Below are 22,541 nucleotides of genomic sequence, written 5' to 3'. Positions count from 1 at the left end.
TTCTATGATGGTAAATGGGTGTGTTAAAGTGGCGATTTCAAATAAAAACAAATCATTTGAAAGAGAATTAGATATGCTCATAGTTAAAAAAAAGTCACAGAATTTATTCCGAATAAAACTTTAAATATAAATGTCGATTTTTCAAATTTCGTGGAATTAGCAGATGACACTTTTAATATTCCGGGAAAAATAGATTTATTATTGGGTGCAAATTTACGGGTTGATAAAGTCGGAAAAAATTAAAATAAAAAATTCGCAATTGCTTTTGGTCAATAGCGTATTTGGGTATGTAGTGACCGGAAATTTGGATTCAATAAATGAACCAAAGGTTCACTGCGGTTTGATTCGTGATGAGGACTTAAATAAAACACTAGAAAAATTCTGGCAAATAGAAAATGTCGAGGAAACAATAACAAAGAGTAAAGAAAATTTAATTAGCGGGAAACACTTCGCTGATACTCATTTTAGAACTAGGGAAGGGAAATATGTTGTTTCAATGCCACTAAAGAAAGATCCCTCATGCTTAGGAAACTCAAAAGATATAGCCCTCAAACGTCTCAGATCGCTGTGGAATCGCATAGCTAAAGATGAAATTTATTTAAATTTATATCGCGATTTCTTAAAAGAATATGAGAAACTGGGACACATGAGAGAGGTTACTAGAGAAATTGAACCAGAGGTAACATATTATGCTACACATCATGGAATATATCGTCCAGAAAAGTCTACGACAAAACTTCGTGTTGTATTTAATTGTTCTTCAGTAACTGATAAGGGAATATCCCTTAATGACTTTCAGTTTAATGGAGGAGTGATTCAGGAGGACTTATATACTCAAATGCTAAGGTTCCGCACATATACATATGCCTTTACAGCGGATATCAAAATGATGTATCGAACTATTTTAATCAATCCAAATCAGTGTAATCTTCAGAGAATCGTTTGATGTGAAAATGAAGATGAACCGCCAAAAATATACGAACTATCTACCGTTACTTACGGCACGGTAAGCGCACCTTACTTAGCGCAAAGAACACTTAAACAGCTTTCAGTTGACGAACAAACCAATTTCCCCATGGCTGCTCCCGCCCTGCAAAATAATTTTTACATGGATGACTGTTTGTGCGGTGCAGACACATTAGAGGAGGCAATTGAGCTCAAACAACAATTAAAAGGGATTTTGCAAAGTGCTGACATGACATTACACAAGCTCTGCGCCAATCACGTGAAACTATCACCAGATTCTGAATGTGATTATAATTTTGCAACGTTAATAGAGACAAAAACTTTAGGTGTATCCTGGAAACCAATTTTAGATTGTTTTCTATTCAGAGTAAAGGTATGCTTGGAGAATTCTTACACAAAACGTGACGTTTTGTCCACTATTGCCAAACTCTTCGACCCGATTGGTCTAATGGCACCGGTAATAGCAAAGGCAAAGATTTTCCTTCAGCGTTTGTGGAGAATTAAAATGGACTGGAATGACTCTTTACCAGATGAAGAATATCGAGAGTGGCATCAATTTCTAGTGTCTTTAGAGAGCATCAACAATATAGAGATTCCAAGACGCATCTTCATCACTATTCCAAAAAATGTAGAAATCCATGGCTTCGCTGATGCATCTCAGCAATGTTATGGCGCAGCAGTCTACTGTAAATCTAAAAATTCAATGAATGAGACTTTGGTTAGTTTGATAACGAGCAAATCAAGAGTTGCGCCTATGAAAAGTCTGACTATCCCAAGACTTGAGTTATGTGCTGCTGTTCTTCTGTCAAAACTTGTGAAACGAGTTGTTGCTGCGTTAAAGTTAGAAACTGTTGAAATATACCTTTGGACAGACTCTATGATAGTTCTAGCGTGGATTCAAAAAGAACCCATAGATTTAAAAACCTTTGTTCAAAACAGAGTGGCCTTAATACAAGAACTATTTCCTAATCAGCGATGGAGACATGTACCAACTGGTGAAAATCCTGCAGACTTAGTTTCACGCGGTGTTGATCCTGATAAACTTCTGCATAACAACTTATGGTTTCATGGTCCGATGTTTCTTGCCGAAAATGACTATCCAAATCGAACTATAAATTGTAGTGAGAAACACAATGAGTACTATTCAGAACTGAGAAACTCCACCAATGGAGACTTTGAGGACTTTCCGTCTGTGCTTAATATCCATATTAATAATTTTATAAATGATTTACTTGATTTAAGCAATAACTATATAACTATTTTACGTGCTGTGAGTTTTCTTTTCAGATTCATTTACAATTGTAAAAATCCAGATGCAAGAAAAATTGGTCCCTTGTTAGTAAGTGAAGTAAATGCAGTTGAAATTTGGTTAATAAAATGTTTACAACGAAGTGAGTTACCAGAGGAAATCAAAAGCTTGGAAAAAGGCAAGCTTGCTCCGAGGAACAGTAAGTTGTCTTTCTTGTGTGTTTCTCTAGATGAAAATAAGCTGATGAGAGTTGGTGGTAGATTATCTCTGTCTGACTTGCCTGTTAATTCTAAGTTCCCCATCATTTTACCGGGTAAGAATTCTTTAACCACCATGATTTTGAGATATTGTCATTTAAAATATTTGCACTTGGGACCACCAGCATTATTATATCAAGTTCGACAAAAGTTCTGGCCTCTTAACGGTAGAAATAATTGTAGGAAAATTGTACATAGTTGTATCACATGTTTTAAAAACAAACCTGTTATGAGTAATCAAATAATGGCTGATCTACCAAAGGAGCGTACAAGACCTAATTATCCATTTAACATCATGGGAATTGATTTTTGTGACCCATTTTCTATTAAGTTCAAAAACCAGAGAAAAGGGGTCACAAATAAGGTTTATGTTGCTGTTTATATTTGCTTGTGTACCAACCCTTAAGAAAAAATCGAGGTATAAATGAGGTATAAACGAGGTGTATTTTAAAGGTATAAAGGAGGTTGTTATTTAAATACGTCGTAAAGGTTGAAAAGGGTGCAAATGAATGCCTCAAAATCAACCTCAAATATACCTTAAATATACCTCCAGAGGTATATATGTTTCAGCCTGAAGTATATTTTTTTACACTTGTGGAAGTATTTATTCAACAACCTAAGGTGTGTCATTTTACACTTCAGGTTATTATAAATCAACCTCAGGTGTATTTTGTTCGACATCAGGTAATTGTTTTTCAACCTCAGGTATATAATTTTATGCTTGTAGAGGTATATATTTTTCAACCTATGGTGTGTCATTTTACACTTCAGCTTATTATAAATCTACCTCAGGTGTATTTTGTTCGACATCAGGTAATTGTTTTTCAACCTCAGGTATATAATTTTATGCTTTTAGAGGTATATATTTATCAACCTGTGGTGTGTCGTTTTACACTTCTGGTTGTTATAAATCAACCTCAGGTGTATTTTGTTTTACCTCAGGTAATTATTCTTCAACTTCAGGTATATAATTTTATGCTTGTAGAGGTATATATTTTCAGCCTAAGGTGGGCCATTTTACACTTCTGGTTGTTATAAATCAACCTGAAGTGTATTTTCAACAATTGGAAAGGTTATTTTTAATTAGCGCCATGTGCTCCATGTTCTACCTTAAGTTATTATTTCGTAACCTCAAGTATATATTTCTGCATTTTTAGAAGTGTTAATTTATCAACCAAAGATGCTTTTTTTAGCACTTACGAAGGTGAGGTGTTATACGGACCACCTAGTTTATTAATTTTTAGACTCACTATATAAAAAATATAATATATATATATAAAGATATTATATATATTATATGAAGAATAATGTACATTACATTTTTTTCTCTAGTAGAGATCATTTATCAACCTGAAATTTTTAATATTAAACCTTCGGCAGTAATTGCTTCTTTTGTTAAGCTATAAAAGAAGATTTCAAATGCATAATTCTTCTATAATTTTAATAGATTGATTTAAATCATCTTAAAATAACACTTATCCAAATTCCACAGTTAGTAAAAATTATTTATGGGAACTCATACTCGTATTTTTAGAAGATAGTTGTCTAAGGTGCTTGAATTTTTAAAGCTATAAAACTACAAATTTAAATAATTAGTCAGCTCAAATTCGAAGTACTTTTATTTAAAACTAAAATTTCACTTTTTTTACAAACCAACAAAATTATTTTAAATACTGTTTCCGTCTGCATGTTGAAACTTGTAATTATTGGAACCTAAAAGGAAAAAAAATATAAATTAGTAAGAAAGTCATATTTACAATAATAGTGGCAGGTCTTAAAATATTAGAAAGTATTTTTTTTATGATTTAAATTAACTGGATGAAATTAATTTTCCTTTTCAGATAAATATCTTCTGCCATTTCTATTCAATCCTCGTAGCTAAAAAGCATGACATGTATCACAGCCACAAAATAAAATACACTGAAGACAGTATTACCATTAACAACATTTACAGAAATTCAAATATACAGGGCGTTTATAAAGTCTCGGACCCATTTTGATGTTTAATAACTCATAAAATAATAAAGATAGATTAAAATTAATAACATAAATGGTTAGATAGACTCAAAAACTTTCATGAACCTTGTCAATGAACTTCCACGTGTTCCTCCGTCCTTCGTCGCACGGAGAATATCAAGTGGATAGTCAATTTCACGCCAGGTAGCGGCAAGCATGTCGGCATCCACAGAGGCTATTGCGGTTGTAATTCTGGCTTTTAGGCCATCAATGTTCGACACGATCCTCCTGTAAACATTGTCCTTTATAAATCCCCAAAGAAAAAAGTCCAGCGGCGTTATATCAGGTGATCTGGGTGGCCAAGGAATTGGACCTCCTCGCCCAATTCATCTTCCTGTAAAATGGTCATTCAAAGAACTACGAACGATGATACCCCAATGAGGTGGTGCACCATCTTGTTGCAAAAAGACATGTGGCTGAAGCTCTTCTAGTTGTGGAAATACGAAGTTTTCCAACATGTCTAAGTATACGACTGAAGAGATTGTCTTTTCTGTAAAAAAGAAAGCTACCTCTCGTGAAATTGACTATCGACTTGATATTCTCGGTGCGACGAAGGGGGCACACGTGGAAGTTCATTGACAAGGGTCTTGAAACCTTTTGAGTCTATCTAACCATTAATGTTATTAATTTTAATCTATCTTTATTATTTTATGAGTTATTAAACATCAAAATGGGTCCGGGACTTTATAAGCATCCTGTATAATTCCAATCTTATTATGCAATTTTAACACTTTTTATTTTTCTATACATCTGTAACATTATGGTACTTGTAAGTTTAATAATTAGATTTCCTTCCCTTTCTTTTTTAAAAATCTTTAAACTCAATAAACCTAGTCTATATTTTTCAACTTTTTGTCAGACTTCATGAAACTAGCAGCTTTTTTTTAAATTTTTGACGCTGATTCTGAAAAGGACTTATGTTATTGTCAATCACATCAGAGTTTCTTAAAAAATAGTTATTTTAATAATTTTTAATCAATGTAATCTAGAATCTACAATCGTTTAATAAATTAAAATTTTAAAGTTATGTACCAATTTTTATTCTTTTTTTACACTCAATCGAATAGAACAAATTACAAGCTGATAAGGAGCATTTATTTTAAAGTTGTGAGTAATTTTATGTGAGGAAAATGTCTAAGAGAGAATGATTTGAAATAATACTTTTAAAATAAGTTGAGTATAATATCTCTTATATAACTTATAATACCGAGCAGAATAAAACTAATAGTTAGTTGTTACAAACACTTGTTTAAATATAAATACACATCCCATAGGATGAAACTCAAAATAATGCATATTACTTTCAACAATAAATGTTTTTATTTGCAATTGATTTTATTCAATTCAGGATTAAAATTGCATACTATACTGATTTATTTCTAAAATATTTAAGATTTCCGAAATTCGCACATTTTTGAAGTAGTGAACCATAAACAACTGCATGAAAAAGCTCATAACCTTGAAACAAATTGTCATATAAACTTGAAATCGGATTTAATTTAATTCTGCCCAATATTCTAATAAGTAATAACAATCTGCTTAGTAAATAATTAACGTGGGTAAAATGCGAGAAAATAACATGTAATGAAAATAGCAGTTTTCTGATCAAACATGAAGAAGTGAGCTAATACAGTTACTAGTTTTCAATTATCAAATATCAAGCAAACTATTGTTATCAACAATTACACAAATTCTGTAGTTTATTAGGAGAGATTAGTTTTTCTTTTAGGTATAAATTCAGAACTATATCATAGGGGAAGGCTGAGCAGTAGCTTGCTTGTCTCTTCTTCTGCGCCGCCGCGCATGTGCTATTTACAGCCTAGGCCATCTCAGTAATATCAGGGAACTGTGGATAAGCTCTGTAAATATATATATATATATATATATATATATATATATATATATATATATATATATATATATATATATATATATATATATATATATATATATATATATATATATATATATATATATATATATATATATATATATATATATATATATATATATATATATATATATATATATATATATATATAAACTTTGCAACAAATATCCAAGCGATAAGCATACAGCTATAGTAGAATTTCAAAGCAAAATTGCTATTTTAAAAATCTTTCAATTTTCAATGATTTATTTATAAGATAAATTGTGAACATTTTTCTCAATTAATCAGCGTGCATACTGCGACGTGCGACTGTTACCTTTAACACTAGATTGCCCATGGAAGCCATTTTGACTGCTTTTTAATTTCAATTAGAAAAACAATGATAGCACAATTTCTTAGAATTTTGTGACTTTTTGTACAACATATAATTTTCTTATTGTTAATATTTACAAATAACTTGTTATATAACTGAAAATAATAACAAAAATATTACATTTTATTTTAAACAAATTTCTTTATACATTAGTTATGCTTTCTTTATTCATTAGTTATTCTATGCAGTCATTTTGACTGCTTTTGAGCAATATAGGTATTTCAGTCTTTTTAGTGTTAAGTAAAAATTCTGTGAGACGATCACCATTTCAAAGTTTCATTAGTTAAAAGTTCGACCAATTCCTCGTAAATCTGAACCTCTGCTGTTTCAATATTTACAAAAGGGTTCATAAACCCATTGAGGTACTTCGAGGGAACAAAACATCTTTAAAATGGTCAGAAAAGTCCATGTGCAAAGAGTCAAGGTGTTGACAATATTCTTGTGCATGTGCATCATCAGAGAGAATTTTGCCTGCATGGCTGAACTCATTCCAACCAAAATTCTGCTAAAACAAAATCAGTTTTTTTAGAAAGGCGAAAATAATTTATTTTGTAGGGATCGAATTGAGCTCGTCGCCTTGAAGTTGTAAATTAATGCCATTAATTTTTACAGATAAATCTGCCAAAGTTTTTCTTAAATTCTAGCAATCTGTCTCTTAGAGCTACATTTCTGTTTTCGAGGAACTCAAGCACAGAATCGAAAAGATTCCAATACCTATTAAGACAGAAGCTTTTGGAAAGTCAGTGAATCTCGGTGTATATTGCAAGCGACTGAATTCTTCGTCGTTTTTCTTAGACAGTTGTCTAAATAATCGATTTTAGAGATCATTACTGTGAATTTTGTTCACAGCAGATACGGCATATTGCAATGATTGATGCAAACAGTCACTGAAATTTTTTCTTACTAAATACTGTCTGTGAATCACGCAGTGAACAGCTAAAATATCTGGTACCTCCCTTCCCTTTCCAAAAGGGAGATAAACTCACGATGTCGACCCACCATTGCAGGAGCCTATCAGTGGCAATGGACATAACATTCGCAAGAGGAATGTTTTTCTCTTTAAAATAATCTTTGATAGTACTACAAATAGATTTACCTTTGATATCTACAATCAAGCTTCCTGCAAAAAACATAACTTGAATAATTTTCCCTTCCTTTACAAACCGGACCTATGCCTACAGTAAAACCTGCATTACCTGGCAAGGTAGATTCATCAACTTAAAGGGAAAATTCGTTGGATATCAAAAGTTTGCATAAAGAAATTTCAACGACTTCACCCATCTCATCATTTCGTCGCCGCACTGAATCGTTACTTATGGGATAGTTTTTTATTACATTGGATGATGTAAAACTGTTTCTGAAACTTACTTGACAAATGGCAGTATCAACTCTACTCCGATGGTTTGAGCTTTCCCAGATTTAGCAATAAATTTTGATATATTATAAGAAGCGATCAAACCATCGTCGCATTTTTGTGATGACGTTACTAGTAACCCTGAGACCGACACCGAAGGTGCCTTCAGAAACGTGAAAAAAGATGTTCGTCAAAAATGACAAATCTATATCTAGTTTTTTTGCAAATGCTCTTGCTAACGGTAAGATTTCCTTACCTCATTAGATAAAATTTTATTACAAAGTAAACACATAGGTAATTGAGAGTTCAACAGTAATTGAACAAATCCCAACTTCAAGTACGTGACATTGTATTGATGACCCTTCTTTTTGTCAACCGACATGGTTGGTGTCAGCAAAATACAAACGATGAAAGAAAATCAACTGTTTCTCAAAATTAATAAATAATTTATGATACTATAAAGAACTAATTCGCGTACGTACCTGACCAAATAAACTATGAGTTCTAATCGAAACTGGGGAAAAAAAACCTCTAGAAAGCTAACGAAAACCATTATAAGAAACACGGGTCCAATTAAACATTCATACTGAAAGCGCATGTACTGCAATTTCCACCAAATGGCTTAAATGAGTCAGAGGAAAAAACTACTGGCTCATGCGCTGAGCTGTGTTGGTTCGTATCGAAAAATAGGTGTCGTATAAGTTCGTTTTATTGCTGTTTCAAATAATGTATAGGATAATCTTTATTTATTATATTAATTTAATCTTTCTTTCTTTATTATAATTTTTTTTATTAAATTAATCTTAATTTAATCATTTTATTTGTAAGTTTTAAAATTAAATTTGAATGACAAAACATGCTCAACGCCCCCCGTACTGCCCAAAACATACCCAACGCCCCCCTACTGCCCAAAACAAGTTCACCGCCCCTCAGCATAGTTCCACTGCCCCCAGGGGGGCGGTATCGCCCCCGTTGAGAACCAATGCCCTAAACAGTGACGAGAAATATTTCGGTTATTCTCTCTTATTGCTAAGCCTACAACGATAGCCTCTAAGAATATCCTCCAACTTAAATTATTTAAGATCAGGACGCGTCGTTAAAACAAAAATAATAAAATTTAAGTTTCAAAATTGAAGCATATTTGATTAAAAGTGATAAAACTAAATTAATAAATGTCAAGCACACTTACCGAATTTCAAACAGACTTTCGATTGTCAACACACACGCAATTTGCCGGCTCGCATGGAACTCTGGGAAGTGAGCTAGTTAATAAGAAGTGTACTTTAAGCAACCTTAAAACAAGCTTAGGTATAAATAAAATGACTTCACCTCAATAAATACCTCACTCTCTTTAGTTGAAATAAGGTATATTTTTTTATACCTCATAAATACCTCAATATCGTTAGTAGAAAAAAGGTATATTTTTTATACCTCGTAATTACCTCACTCTCGTTAGTTGAAATAAGGTTGATTTTTTTATACCTCATAAATACCTCTTTTGTTACAAGTGTAAGAAAAACAACCTCGTATACCTTAAAAATCATCTTATCAGTCTGGATGATTTGAAGTGAATTTAAAACAACCTCAAAATAAACTTAGGTATAAATAAAATGACTTCATATACCTCAATAAATACCTTTTTATCGTTAGTTGAAATAAGATAAAAATTTTTATACCTCAAAAATACCTCTTTTGTTACAAGTGTAAGAAAATAAACCTGGTGTACCTTAAAAATCACCTTATCAGTCTGGTTGATTTGAAGTGAATTTTAAACAACCTCAAAACAAGCTGAAGTATATATAAATCAACCTCGTACACCTTAATTACAACCTTTACGAGGTATAATTTTTATTGCTGTTTTCTCTGCAACCTTAAATATACCTCAAAACAACCTTAATACCTCAAAAATACCTCAAATCAACCTTAAATATACCTTAAATTTTCATAAGGGAAGGCAATACACTTAGATTTTGTAACTGATTTAACGTCTCAATCGTTCATTGCCAGTCTAAAACGTTTTTTTGGGAGACGGGGCAAGTGTTCAAAAATTATGACCGATAATGCAAAAACATTTATCATTATTAAAAAGTTAAGGAAAATGATAAATTGCCCAGATGAGACGTTAGCCAGTTATTTTACTAACGAAGGGATTGATTGGAAATTTATCCCACCAAGCCCTTATGAAAAAATCGAGGTATAAATGAGGTATAAACGAGGTATATTTTAAAGGTATAAAGGAGGTTGCTGTTTAAATACGTCGTAAAGGTTAAAAAGGGTGCAAATGAATACCTCAAAATCAACCTCAAATATACCTTAAATATACCTCCAGAGGTATATATGTTTCAGCCTGAAGTATATTTTTTTACACTTGTGGAAGTATTTATTCAACAACCTAAGGTGGGCCATTTTACACTTCTGGTTGTTATAAATCAACCTGAAGTGTATTTTCAACAATTGGAAAGGTTATTTTTAATTAGCGTCATGTGTTCCACGTTCTACCGTAGTTATTATTTCGTAACCTCAAGTATATATTTTTGTATTTTTAGAAGTATTAATTTATCAACCAAAGACGTTTTTTTAGCACTTACGAAGGTGAGGTGTTATACGGACCACCTAATTTATTAATTTTTAGACTCACTATATAAAAATTATAATATATATATAAAGATATTATACATATTATATGAAAAATAATGTACATTACATTTTTTTCACTAGTAGAGATCATTTATCAACCTGAAATTTTTAATATTAAACCTTCGGCAGTAATTGCTTCTTTTGTTAAGCTATAAAAGAAAGTTTCAAATGCATAATTCTTCTAAAATTTTAATAGATTGATTTAAATCATCTTAAAATAACACTTATCCAAATTCTACAGTTAGTAAAAATTATTTATGGGAACTCATACTCGTATTTTTAGAAGATAGTTGTCTAAGGTGCTTGAATTTTTAAAGCTATAAAACTACAAATTTAAATAATTAGTCAGCTGAAATTCAAAGTACTTTTATTTAAAACTAAAATTTCACTTTTTTTACAAACCAACAAAATTATTTTAAATACTGTTTCCGTCTACATGTTGAAACTTGTAATTATTGGAACCAAAAAGGAAAAAAAATATAAATTAGTAAGAAAGTCATATTTACAATAATAGTGGCAGGTCTTAAAATATTAGAAAGTATTTTTTTTATGATTTAAATTAACTGGATGAAATTAATTTTCCTTTTCAGATAAATATCTTCTACCATTTCTATGCAATCCTCGTAGCTAAAAAGCATGATATGTATCACAGCCACAAAATAAAATACACTGAAGACAGTATTACCATTAACAACATTTACAGAAATTCAAATATACAGAGTGTTTATAAAGTCTCGGACACATTTTGATGTTTAATAACTCATAAAATAATAAAGATAGATTAAAATTAATAACATAAATGGTTAGAAAGACTCAAAAACTTTCATGAACCTTGTCAATGAACTTCCACGTGTGCCCCCTTCGTCGCACGGAGAATATCAAGTGGATAGTCAATTTCACGCCAGGTATCAGCAAGCATGTCGGCATCCACAGAGGCTATTGCTGTTGTAATTCTGGCTTTCAGGCCATCAATGTTCGACACGATCCTCCTGTAAACATTGTCCTTTATAAATCCCCAAAGAAAAAAGTCCAGCGGCGTTATATCAGGTGATCTGGGTGGCCAAGAATTGGACCTCCTCGCCCAATTCATCTTCCTGTAAAATGGTCATTCAAAGAACTACGAACGATGATACCCCAATAAGGTGGTGCAACATCTTGTTGCAAAAAGACATGTGGCTGAAGCTCTTCTAGTTGTGGAAATACGAAGTTTTCCAACATGTCTAAGTATACGACTGAAGAGATTGTCTTTTCTGTAAAAAAGAAAGCTACCTCTCATGAAATTGACTATCGACTTGATATTCTCCGTGCGACGAAGGGGGCACACGTGGAAGTTCATTGACAAGGGTCTTGAAACTTTTTGAGTCTATCTAACCATTAATGTTATTAATTTTAATCTATCTTTATTATTTTATGAGTTATTAAACATCAAAATGGGTCCGGGACTTTATAAACACCCTGTATAATTCCAATCTTATTATGCAATTTTAACACTTTTTATTTTTCTATACATCTGTAACATTATGGTACTTGTAAGTTTAATAATTAGATTTCCTTCCCTTTCTTTTTTAAAAATCTTTAAACTCAATAAACCTAGTCTATATTTTTCAACTTTTTGTCAGACTTCATGAAACTAGCAGCTTTTTTTTAAATTTTTGACGCTGATTCTGAAAAGGACTTATGTTATTGTCAATCACATCAGAGTTTCTTAAAAAATAGTTATTTTAATAATTTTTAATCAATGTAATCAAGAATCTACAATCGTTTAATAAATTAAAATTTTAAAGTTATGTACCAATTTTTATTCTTTTTTTACACTCAATCGAATAGAACAAATTACAAGCTGATAAGGAGCATTTATTTTAAAGTTGTGAGTAATTTTATGTGAGGAAAATGTCAAAGAGAGAATGATTTGAAATAATACTTTTAAAATAAGTTGAGTATAATATCTCCTATATAACTTATAATACCGAGCAGAATAAAACTAATAGTTAGTTGTTACAAACACTTGTTTAAATATAAATACACATCCCATAGGATGAAACTCAAAATAATGCATATTACTTTCAACAATAAATGTTTTTATTTGCAATTGATTTTATTCAATTCAGGATTAAAATTGCATACTATACTGATTTATTTCTAAAATATTTAAGATTTCCGAAATTCGCACATTTTTGAAGTAGTGAACCATAAACAGCTGCATGAAAAAGCTCATAACCTTGAAACAAATTGTCATATAAACTTGAAATCGGATTTAATTTCATTCTGCCCAATATTCTAACAAGTAATAACAATCTGCTTAGTAAATAATTAACGTGGGTAAAATACGAGAAAATAACATGTAGTGAAAATAGCAGTTTTGTGATCAAACATGAAGAAGTGAGCTAGTACAGTTACTAGTTTTCAATTATCAAATATCAAGCAAACTATTGCTATCAACAATTACATAAATTCTGTAGTTTATTAGGAGAGATTACTTTTTCTTTTAGGTATAAATTCAGAACTATATCCTAGGGGAAGGCTGAGCAGTAGCTTGCTTATCTCTTCTTCTGCGCCGCCGCGCATGTGCTATTTACAGCTTACCCTTATGAAAATTTAAGGTATATTTAAGGTTGATTAGAGGTATTTTTGAGGTATTAAGGTTGTTTTGAGGTATACTTGAGGTATATTTAAGGTTGCAGAGAAAACAGCAATAAAAATTATACCTCGTAAAGGTTGTAATTAAGGTGTACGAGGTTGATTTATATTTACCTAAGCTTATTTTGAGGTTGTTTTAAATTCACTTCAAATCATCCAGACTGATAAGATGATTTTTAAGGTATACGAGGTTGTTTCTCTTACACTTGTAACAAAAGAGGTATTTATGAGGTATAAAAAAATCAACCTTATTTCAACTAACGAGAGTGAGGTAATTACGAGGTATAAAAAATATACCTTTTTTCTACTAACGATATTGAGGTATTTATGAGGTATAAAAAATATACCTTATTTCAACTAAAGAGAGTGAGGTATTTATTGAGGTGTTGAAGTCATTTTATTTATACCTAAGTTTGTTTTAAGGATGCTTAAAGTACACTTTCTATTAACTAACTCACTTCCCAGAGTTCCATGCGAGCCGGCAAATGGCGTGTGTGTTCACAATCGAAAGTTTATTCGAAATTCGGTAAGTGTGCTTGACATTTATTAATTTAGTTTTATCACTTTCAATCAAATATGCTTCAATTTTGAAACTTAAATTTTATTATTTTTGTTTTAACGACGCGTCCTGATCTTAAATAATTTAAGTTGGAGCATATTCTTAGAGGCTATCGTTGAAGGCTTAGCAATAAGAGAGAATAACCGAAATATTTCTCGTCACTGTTTTGGGTAACATTACTGGTGAATCGTTACAGCAGGCTATGCACAGTATATTTTATTGTTTGTAGTTCAGTCAAATAGAACTATTCTTTTTATTTTGCTTAAATGTATATGTTTTAACGTAGCAGTATGCACGCTGATTAATTGAGAAAAATGTTCACAATTTCTCTTATAAATAAATCATTGAAAATTGAAAGATTTTTAAAATAGCAATTTTGCTTTGAAATTCTACTATAGCTGTATGCTTATCGTTTGGATATTTGTTGCAAAGTTTATATTATTGTTTATATATATATATATATATATATATATATATATATATATATATATATATATATATATATATATATATATATATATATATATATATATATATATATATATATATATATATATATATATATATATATATATATATATATATATATATATATATATATATATATATATATTTACAGAGCTTATCCACAGTTCCCTGATATTATTGAGATGGCCTAGGCTGTAAATAGCACATGCACGGCTGCGCAGAAGAAGAGACAAGCAAGCTACTGCTCAGCCTTCCCCTAGGATATAGTTCTGAATTCATACCAAAAAGAAAAAGTAATCTCTTCTAATAAACTACAGAATTTATGTAATTGTTGATAACAATAGTTTGCTAGATATTTGATAATTGAAAACTAATAACTGTACTAGCTCACTTCTTCATGTTTGATCACAAAACTGCTATTTTCACTACATGTTATTTTCTCGCATTTTACCCACGTTAATTATTTACTAAGCAGATTGTTATTACTTATTAGAATATTGGGCAGAATGAAATTAAATCCGATTTCAAGTTTATATGACAATTTGTTTCAAGGTTATGAGCTTTTTCATGCAGCTGTTTATGGTTCACTACTTCAAAAATGTGCGAATTTCGGAAATCTTAAATATTTTAGAAGTAAGTCAGTATGGTATGCAATTTTAATCCTGAATTGAATAAAATCAATTGCAAATAAAAACATTTATTGTTGAAAGTAATATGCATTATTTAGAGTTTCATCCTATGGGATGTGTATATATATTTAAACAAGTGTTTGTAACAACTAACTATTAGTTTTATTCTGCTCGGTATTATAAGTTATATAGGAGATATTATACTCAACTTATTTTAAAAGTATTATTTCAAATCATTCTCTCTTTGACATTTTCCTCACATAAAATTACTCACAACTTTAAAATAAATGCTCCTTATCAGCTTGTAATCTGTTCTATTCGATTGAGTGTAAAAAAAGAATAAAAATTGGTACATAACATTAAAATTTTAATTTATTAAACGATTGTAGATTCTTGATTACATTGATTAAAAATTATTAAAATAACTATTTTTTAAGAAACTCTGATGTGATTGACAATAACATAAGTCCTTTTCAGAATCGGCGTCAAAAATTTAAAAAAAAGCTGCTAGTTTAAAGAAGTCTGACTAAAAGTTGAAAAATATAGACTAGGTTTGTTGAGTTTAAAGATTTTTAAGAAAGAAAGGGAAGGAAATCTAATTATTAAACTTACAAGTACCATAATGTTACAGATGTATAGAAGAAAAAAAAGTGTTAAAATTGCATAATAAGATTGGAATTATTCAGGATGTTTATAAAGTCCCGGACCCATTTTGATGTTTAATAACTCATAAAATAATAAAGATAGATTAAAATTAATAACATTAATGGTTAGATAGACTCAAAAAGTTTCATGACCCTTGTCAATGAACTTCCACGTGTGCCCCCTTCGTCGCACGGAGAATATCAAGTCGATAGTCAATTTCACGAGAGGTAGCTTTCTTTTTTACAGAAAAGACAATCTCATCAGTCGTATACTTAAACATGTTGGAAAACTTCGTATTTCCACAACTAGAAGAGCTTCAGCCACATGTCTTTTCGCAACAAGATGGTGCACCACCTCATTGGGGTATCATCGTTCGTAGTTCTTTGAATGACCATTTTACAGGAAGATGGATTGGGTGAGGAGGTCCAATTCCTTGGCCACCCAGATCACCTGATATAACGCCGCTGGGCTTTTTTCTTTGGGGATTTATAAAGGACAATGTTTGCAGGAGGATCGACCATTGATGGCCTAAAAGCCAGAATTACAACCGTAATAGCCTCTGTGGATGCCGACATGCTTGCCGCTACTTGGCGTGAAATTGACTATCGACTTGATATTCTCCGTGCGACGAAGGGGGCACGCGTGGAAGTTCATTGGCAAGGTTCATGAAACTTTTTGAGTCTACTTAACCATTTATGTTATTAATTTTAATCTATCTTTATTATTTTATGAGTTATTAAACATCAAAATGGGTCCGAGACTTTATAAACACCCTGTATATTTGAATTTCTGTAAATGTTGTTAATGGTAATACTGTCTTCAGTGTATTTTATTTTGTGGCTGTGATGCATGTCATGCTTTTTAGCTACGAGGATTGAATAGAAATGGCAGAAGATATTTATCTGAAAAGGAAAATTAATTTCATCCAGTTAATTTAAATGATAAAAAAAAATACTTTCTAATATTTTAAGACCTGCCACTATTATTGTAAATATGACTTTCTTACTAATTTTTATTTTTTATCCTTTTAGGTTCCAATAATTACAAGTTTCAACATGTAGACGGAAACAGTATTTAAAATAATTTTGTTGGTTTGTAAAAAAAGTGAAATTTTAGTTTTAAATAAAAGTACTTTGAATTTCAGCTGACTAATTATTTAAATTTGTAGTTTTATAGCTTTAAAAATTCAAGCACCCTAGACAACTATCTTCTAAAATACGAGTATGAGTTCCCATAAATAATTTTTACTAACTGTAGAATTTGGATAAGTGTTATTTTAAGATGATTTAAATCAATCTATTAAAATTATAGAAGAATTATGCATTTGAAACTTTTTTTTATAGCTTAACAAAAGAAGCAATTACTGCCGAAGGTTTAATATTAAAAATTTCAGGTTGATAAATGATCTGTACTAGTGAAAAAAAATTTAATGTACATTATTCTTCATATAATATATATAATATCTTTATATATATATTATATTTTTTATATAGTGAGTCTAAAAATTAATAAACTAGGTGGTCCGTATAACACCTCACCTTCGTAAGTGCTAAAAAAAACGTCTTTGGTTGATAAATTAATACTTCTAAAAATACAAAAATATATACTTGAGGTTACGAAATAATAACTAAGGTAGAACGTGGAACACATGGCGCTAATTAAAAATAACCTTTCCAATTGTTGAAAATACACTTCAGGTTGATTTATAACAACCAGAAGTGTAAAATGGCCCACCTTAGATTGAAAAATATATACCTCTGCAAGCATAAAATTATATACCTGAGGTTGAAGAATAATTACCTGAGGTAGAACGAAATACATTTGAGGTTGATTTATAACAACCAGAAGTGTAAAGCGACACACCACAGGTTGATAAATATATACCTCTTCAAGCATAAAATTATATACCTGAAGTTGAAAAACAATTACCTGATATCGAACAAAATACACCTGAGGTAGATTTATAATAAGCTGAAGTGTAAAATGACACACCATAGGTTGAAAAATATCTACCTCTACAAGCATGAAATTAGATACCTGAGGTTGAAAAATAATTACCTGAAGTCAAACAAAATACACCTGAGGTAGATTTATAATAACCTGAAGTGTAAAATGACACACCTTAGGCTGTTGAATAAATACTTCCACAAGTGTAAAAAAATATACTTCAGGCTGAAACATATATACCTCGGGAGGTATATTTAAGGTATACTTGAGGTTGATTTTGAGGTATTCATTTGCACCCTTTTCAACCTTTACGACGTATTTAAACAACAACCTCCTTTATACCTTTAAAATATACCTCGTTTATACCTCATTTTTACCTCGATTTTTTCATAAGGGTAGTAATATCAGTAATATCAGGGAACTGTGGATACGCTCTGTAAATATATATATATATATATATATATATATATATATATATATATATATATATATATATATATATATATATATATATATGTATATATATATATATATATATATATATATATATATATATATATATATATATATATATATATATATATATATATATATATATATATATATATATATATATATATATATAAACAATAATATAAACTTTACAACAAATATCCAAACGTTAAGCATACAGCTATAGTAGAATTTCAAAGCAAAATTGCTATTTTAAAAATCTTTCAATTTTCAATGATTTATTTATAAGAGAAATTGTGAACATTTTTCTCAATTAATCAGCGTGCATACTGCTACGTTAAAACATATACATTTAAGCAAAATAAAAAGAATAGTTCTATTTGACTGAACTACAAACAATAAAATATACTGTGCATAACCTGCTGTAACGATTCACCAGTAATGTTACCCAAAACAGTGACGAGAAATATTTCGGTTATTCTCTCTTATTGCTAAGCCTTCAACGATAGCCTCTAAGAATATCCTCCAACTAAATTATTTAAGATCAGGAAGCGTCGTTAAAACAAAAATAATAAAATTTAAGTTTCAAAATTGAAGCATATTTGATTAAAAGTGATAAAACTAAACTAATCAAGCACACTTACCGAATTTCGAATAGACTTTCGATTGTCAACACACACGCCATTTGCCGGCTCGCATGGAACTCTGGGAAGTGAGTTAGTTAATATGAAGTGTACTTTAAGCAACCTTAAAGCAAGCTTAGGTATAAATAAAATGACTTCAACACCTCAATAAATACCTCACTCTCTTTAGTTGAAATAAGGTATATTTTTTTATACCTCTTAAATACCTCAATATCGTTAGTAGAAAAAAGGTATATTTTTTATACCTCAATAAATACCTCACTCTCGTTAATTGAAATAAGGTTGATTTTTTTATACCTCATAAATACCTATTTTGTTACAAGTGTAAGAGAAACAACCTCGTTTACCTTAAAAATCATCTTATCAGTCTGGATGATTTGAAGTGAATTTAAAACAACCTCAAAATAAGCTTAGGTATAAATAAAATGACTTCATATACCTCAATAAATATCGTTAGTTGAAATAAGGTAAAAATTTTTATACCTCAAAAATACGTCTTTTGTTACAAGTGTAAGAAAATAAACCTGGTATACCTTAAAAATCTCCTTATCAGTCTGGTTGATTTGAAGTGAATTTTAAGCAACCTCAAAACAAGCTGAAGTATATATAAATCAACCTCGTGCACCTTAATAACAACCTTTACGAGGTATAGTTTTTATTGCTGTTTTCTCTGCAACCTTAAATATACCTCAAATATACCTCAAAACAACCTTAATACCTCAAAAATTCCTCAAATCAACCTTAAATATACCTTAAATTTTCATAAGGGAGGTCACCAAACTTTGGGGGACTTTGGGAGGCTGGTGTGAAGTCGTTTAAGTTCCACCTAAAAAGAGTAATCGGCAATTAAAATTTAACTTTGGAAGAATTCTTAACAGTTTTGATCGAAATCGAAGGTGTTTTGAACTTCAGACCTGTTACTCCACTTTCACCGGAGTTTGATGAATTTGAAACTCTATCACCTGGTAATTTCTTGATAGGTAGGCCCATCACCTCACTCGCTGAACCCCAACTAATAGATATAACTGAGAATAGGCTTTCTAACTGGCAAAAGATTAATAAGTATAGTCAGAGAATATGGATGTTGAGGAAAAGAGACTACCTTAATAATTTGCAGGAACGTAATAAATGGAAATTTGAAAAGAATAATGTAGAAATAGGAACCCTGTGTTTGATAAAGGAGGATAATTTACCATCTACACAATGGTTAGTAGGACGGATTGTTGAGGTGATGCCTGGCCATGACAGAAATATAAGAGTAGTGAAGTTAAGTTTACCTAATGGCAAACTACTTCAAAGAAATATTCGTGACATTTGTATTCTTCCCATAGAGTAATTGTGTAAATGAAAAATTAGCTTTAGTTTTATATCTCAATGTCTTTTATATTACAATGTTAATTGTATTTAGTGATTTATGTTATTGAATATAGCAGTGGTTAATTGTGTGAAATGTTAAAAGTGTTAATGAAATCACTTATGAGTGAATTGAATATAACAATGATTGCCTGGTTGAACCAGTGCAATGTGGGGCGGTATGTTCAGTTTTGTATGCGAGCAACGCCCTCTGTGTAAGAAACGAGAACTAGTGTGTGTATTACCAACCTCGAAAGAGGCAAGTGTGTGAATTCAATGTGCAAATAAAATAACAGTCCGCTGCGTTAATATGTGTTTTGTGTCTCATGTTAAGAGAAATAACAAAGATTAAATCAAAGTAATCACATTTTACGTTATACGCAAGGGAAAACCACGAAGATGCTTTTTTTTTTTAAATTGCTTGGTGATAACAGGTTTCAAGCTAAATGTTGATCATCATCTCAATGAAATTTTTTTTTAAATAGCCATTTTTTTATTATTATTATCCTTAATAGATAGGGTACCATCTTTCTGAACAGAAAGAAAAGCTCTTCTTATTAACTCAACCCGGAAATCAAAGTAAGCCGGATTTTAAGCATCGAAGTATAATTGCTATAAAAATAACCAATTTTAATTAAAATTATCAAATTTTGCTTTACACGCTAAGGAAAACCACGAAAATGCTTTTTTTTTAAATAGCTTTTATCGGTATTAGGATTCTAGCTAAATGTTTATTATCTAAAATAAATTATTTTTAAATAACCAATCATTTTTTTTTCCATCCTTGTAAAGCTTATCATTTTTGTGAATGTAACGAAACGCCATTATTATCTTTAATTCAATTCAGAAATCAAAGTAATTAACAATTTCAGTATCGGAATACAATCATGTTCATGAAAGTTATAAGAATAGTTTATTTTAATGAAGATTAAATTAAAATAATCAAATTTGCGTTACATGCAAAGGAAAACGACGAAAAAGTCTTTTAAATTGTTGAATGGTTATAGGTTTCCCGCTGAATGCTGATTATCGCAATGAAATTATTTTTTATAATCAAAAATTTTTTTCATCGTCCTTGAAAAACAATCTGTCATCTTACTGAATATTGTGAAACATTCTTCTTATATTAATATTTTTTTTTACACAATCCAGGAATCAAAGCAACTTGCAATTCAAATATCAGAATAAAAGCATACTTATAAAAGCTATTGTAGTAGTAATTCTGCGATACAAGCTAAGGAAAACCACGAAAACGTTTGTCAGATTTCTTGATGGTAATAGGATTCCATCGAAATGTTCATTATAGCAATGAAATCATTTTTAATAATCAATCACTTTTTTTTTTATCATCTTTGATATATAGTCTATCTAAGTGAATGTTGTGAAATGCTCTAAAAAATTTTTTGTACTTTTCTGTATTTTTGTCCGCAACCCAGATATCAAAGTTACTTGTAATTTAAATACAGGAATAAAATTATATTTTGAAAGACTTTTTGAACGAAAATAATTAAAATTTACCTTACGCACAAATGAAAACCACGAAAACGATTTAATAACAAACTAATTGAACGCTAGCAGACAATTATGAGGCTCTATCTCAGCAATTATTAAAATTTTCCAATTTTTTGTTCTTCATAAAATTAAATGTTTTGGGCAGTTTAGATTGCTTATAAAACTGTTCTTTATTTTATTTTAATTATTTTATTTTTTTTAGTTATTTTCATATTTTTTAATAAGCCTTTAAATTGTTTTTTTTTTTAATTTTTTATTTCAAGTATTTGAACTTCAGAACAATATAAAAATCAATTTTTAAGAATATATCATTTTTTTTCATTTTAAATTTAAAAATTTACAAAGTATAAATCTTTTGAAAATTTAAAAAAAAATGTGTTCAGAATTTTCTGGCACAGAGACAGAATGTTATTATTTATCATAAAAAATTTATAAAAATGAAATAAAGAAAATTCAGTTGAGACCAGTGATGTCAAAGTTCACCTTGACATCCGTTTGGTATAGTGATTGATCTTTCTATCTTTATGTGCTTGTCTGAGTATGCACAAGCAAAGGAGGGGATACAAGTTTCTATATTCATTGTCTACGAAGTGTTTCGATTGGTTTGAATAAATTATTAAACCGAGCATGCGCATTAGTAAAATTGCGCCAAACAAAAATGCTAAAAATGTCATTCTAGTAAGCCTGACTAAACGATTAAGCGATAAAGATGAAAACGATGGAGCGATCGACTAATCAAATGTCTCTATTTATTAAAAAATCGGTCAGCCAAGCAACAGCCTATACTAAAAGAATATGTACAAAGTATTTCCAATAAAGCAACTATTTTTAAATAAAAAGAAGATAAACAAGTACTTAATGATTATATTAAATATACCTTAATTTATTTTCTAAATAGTACATAATTTGTATTCATTTTATGTATAGTAACAGAATTATATAATTTTATTA

General features: G+C 30.1%; 1 protein-coding gene across 1 annotated transcript; it reads left to right on the top strand.

The window, feature by feature from the left end:
• Window positions 1-1,075: 1,075 nt before the first annotated feature.
• On the top strand, window positions 1,076-20,061 carry LOC147800880 (uncharacterized). The gene is made up of 2 exons (XM_087156046.1): window positions 1,076-2,528; window positions 19,604-20,061. The coding sequence occupies exons 1-2, from the start codon at window positions 1,076-1,078 to the stop codon at window positions 20,059-20,061; spliced, it is 1,911 nt and encodes a 636-aa protein (XP_087012172.1).
• The last annotated feature ends 2,480 nt before the right edge of the window (window positions 20,062-22,541 follow it).

This window comes from Parasteatoda tepidariorum, chromosome 12 (assembly GCF_982258835.1).
Source record: "Parasteatoda tepidariorum strain Cologne lab strain chromosome 12, Ptep-v5.0, whole genome shotgun sequence".
Taxonomy (NCBI): Eukaryota; Metazoa; Arthropoda; class Arachnida; order Araneae; family Theridiidae; genus Parasteatoda; species Parasteatoda tepidariorum.
The sequence above is the reverse complement of the archived record's forward strand: the minus strand, read 5'-3'. Positions and strand labels throughout refer to the sequence as shown.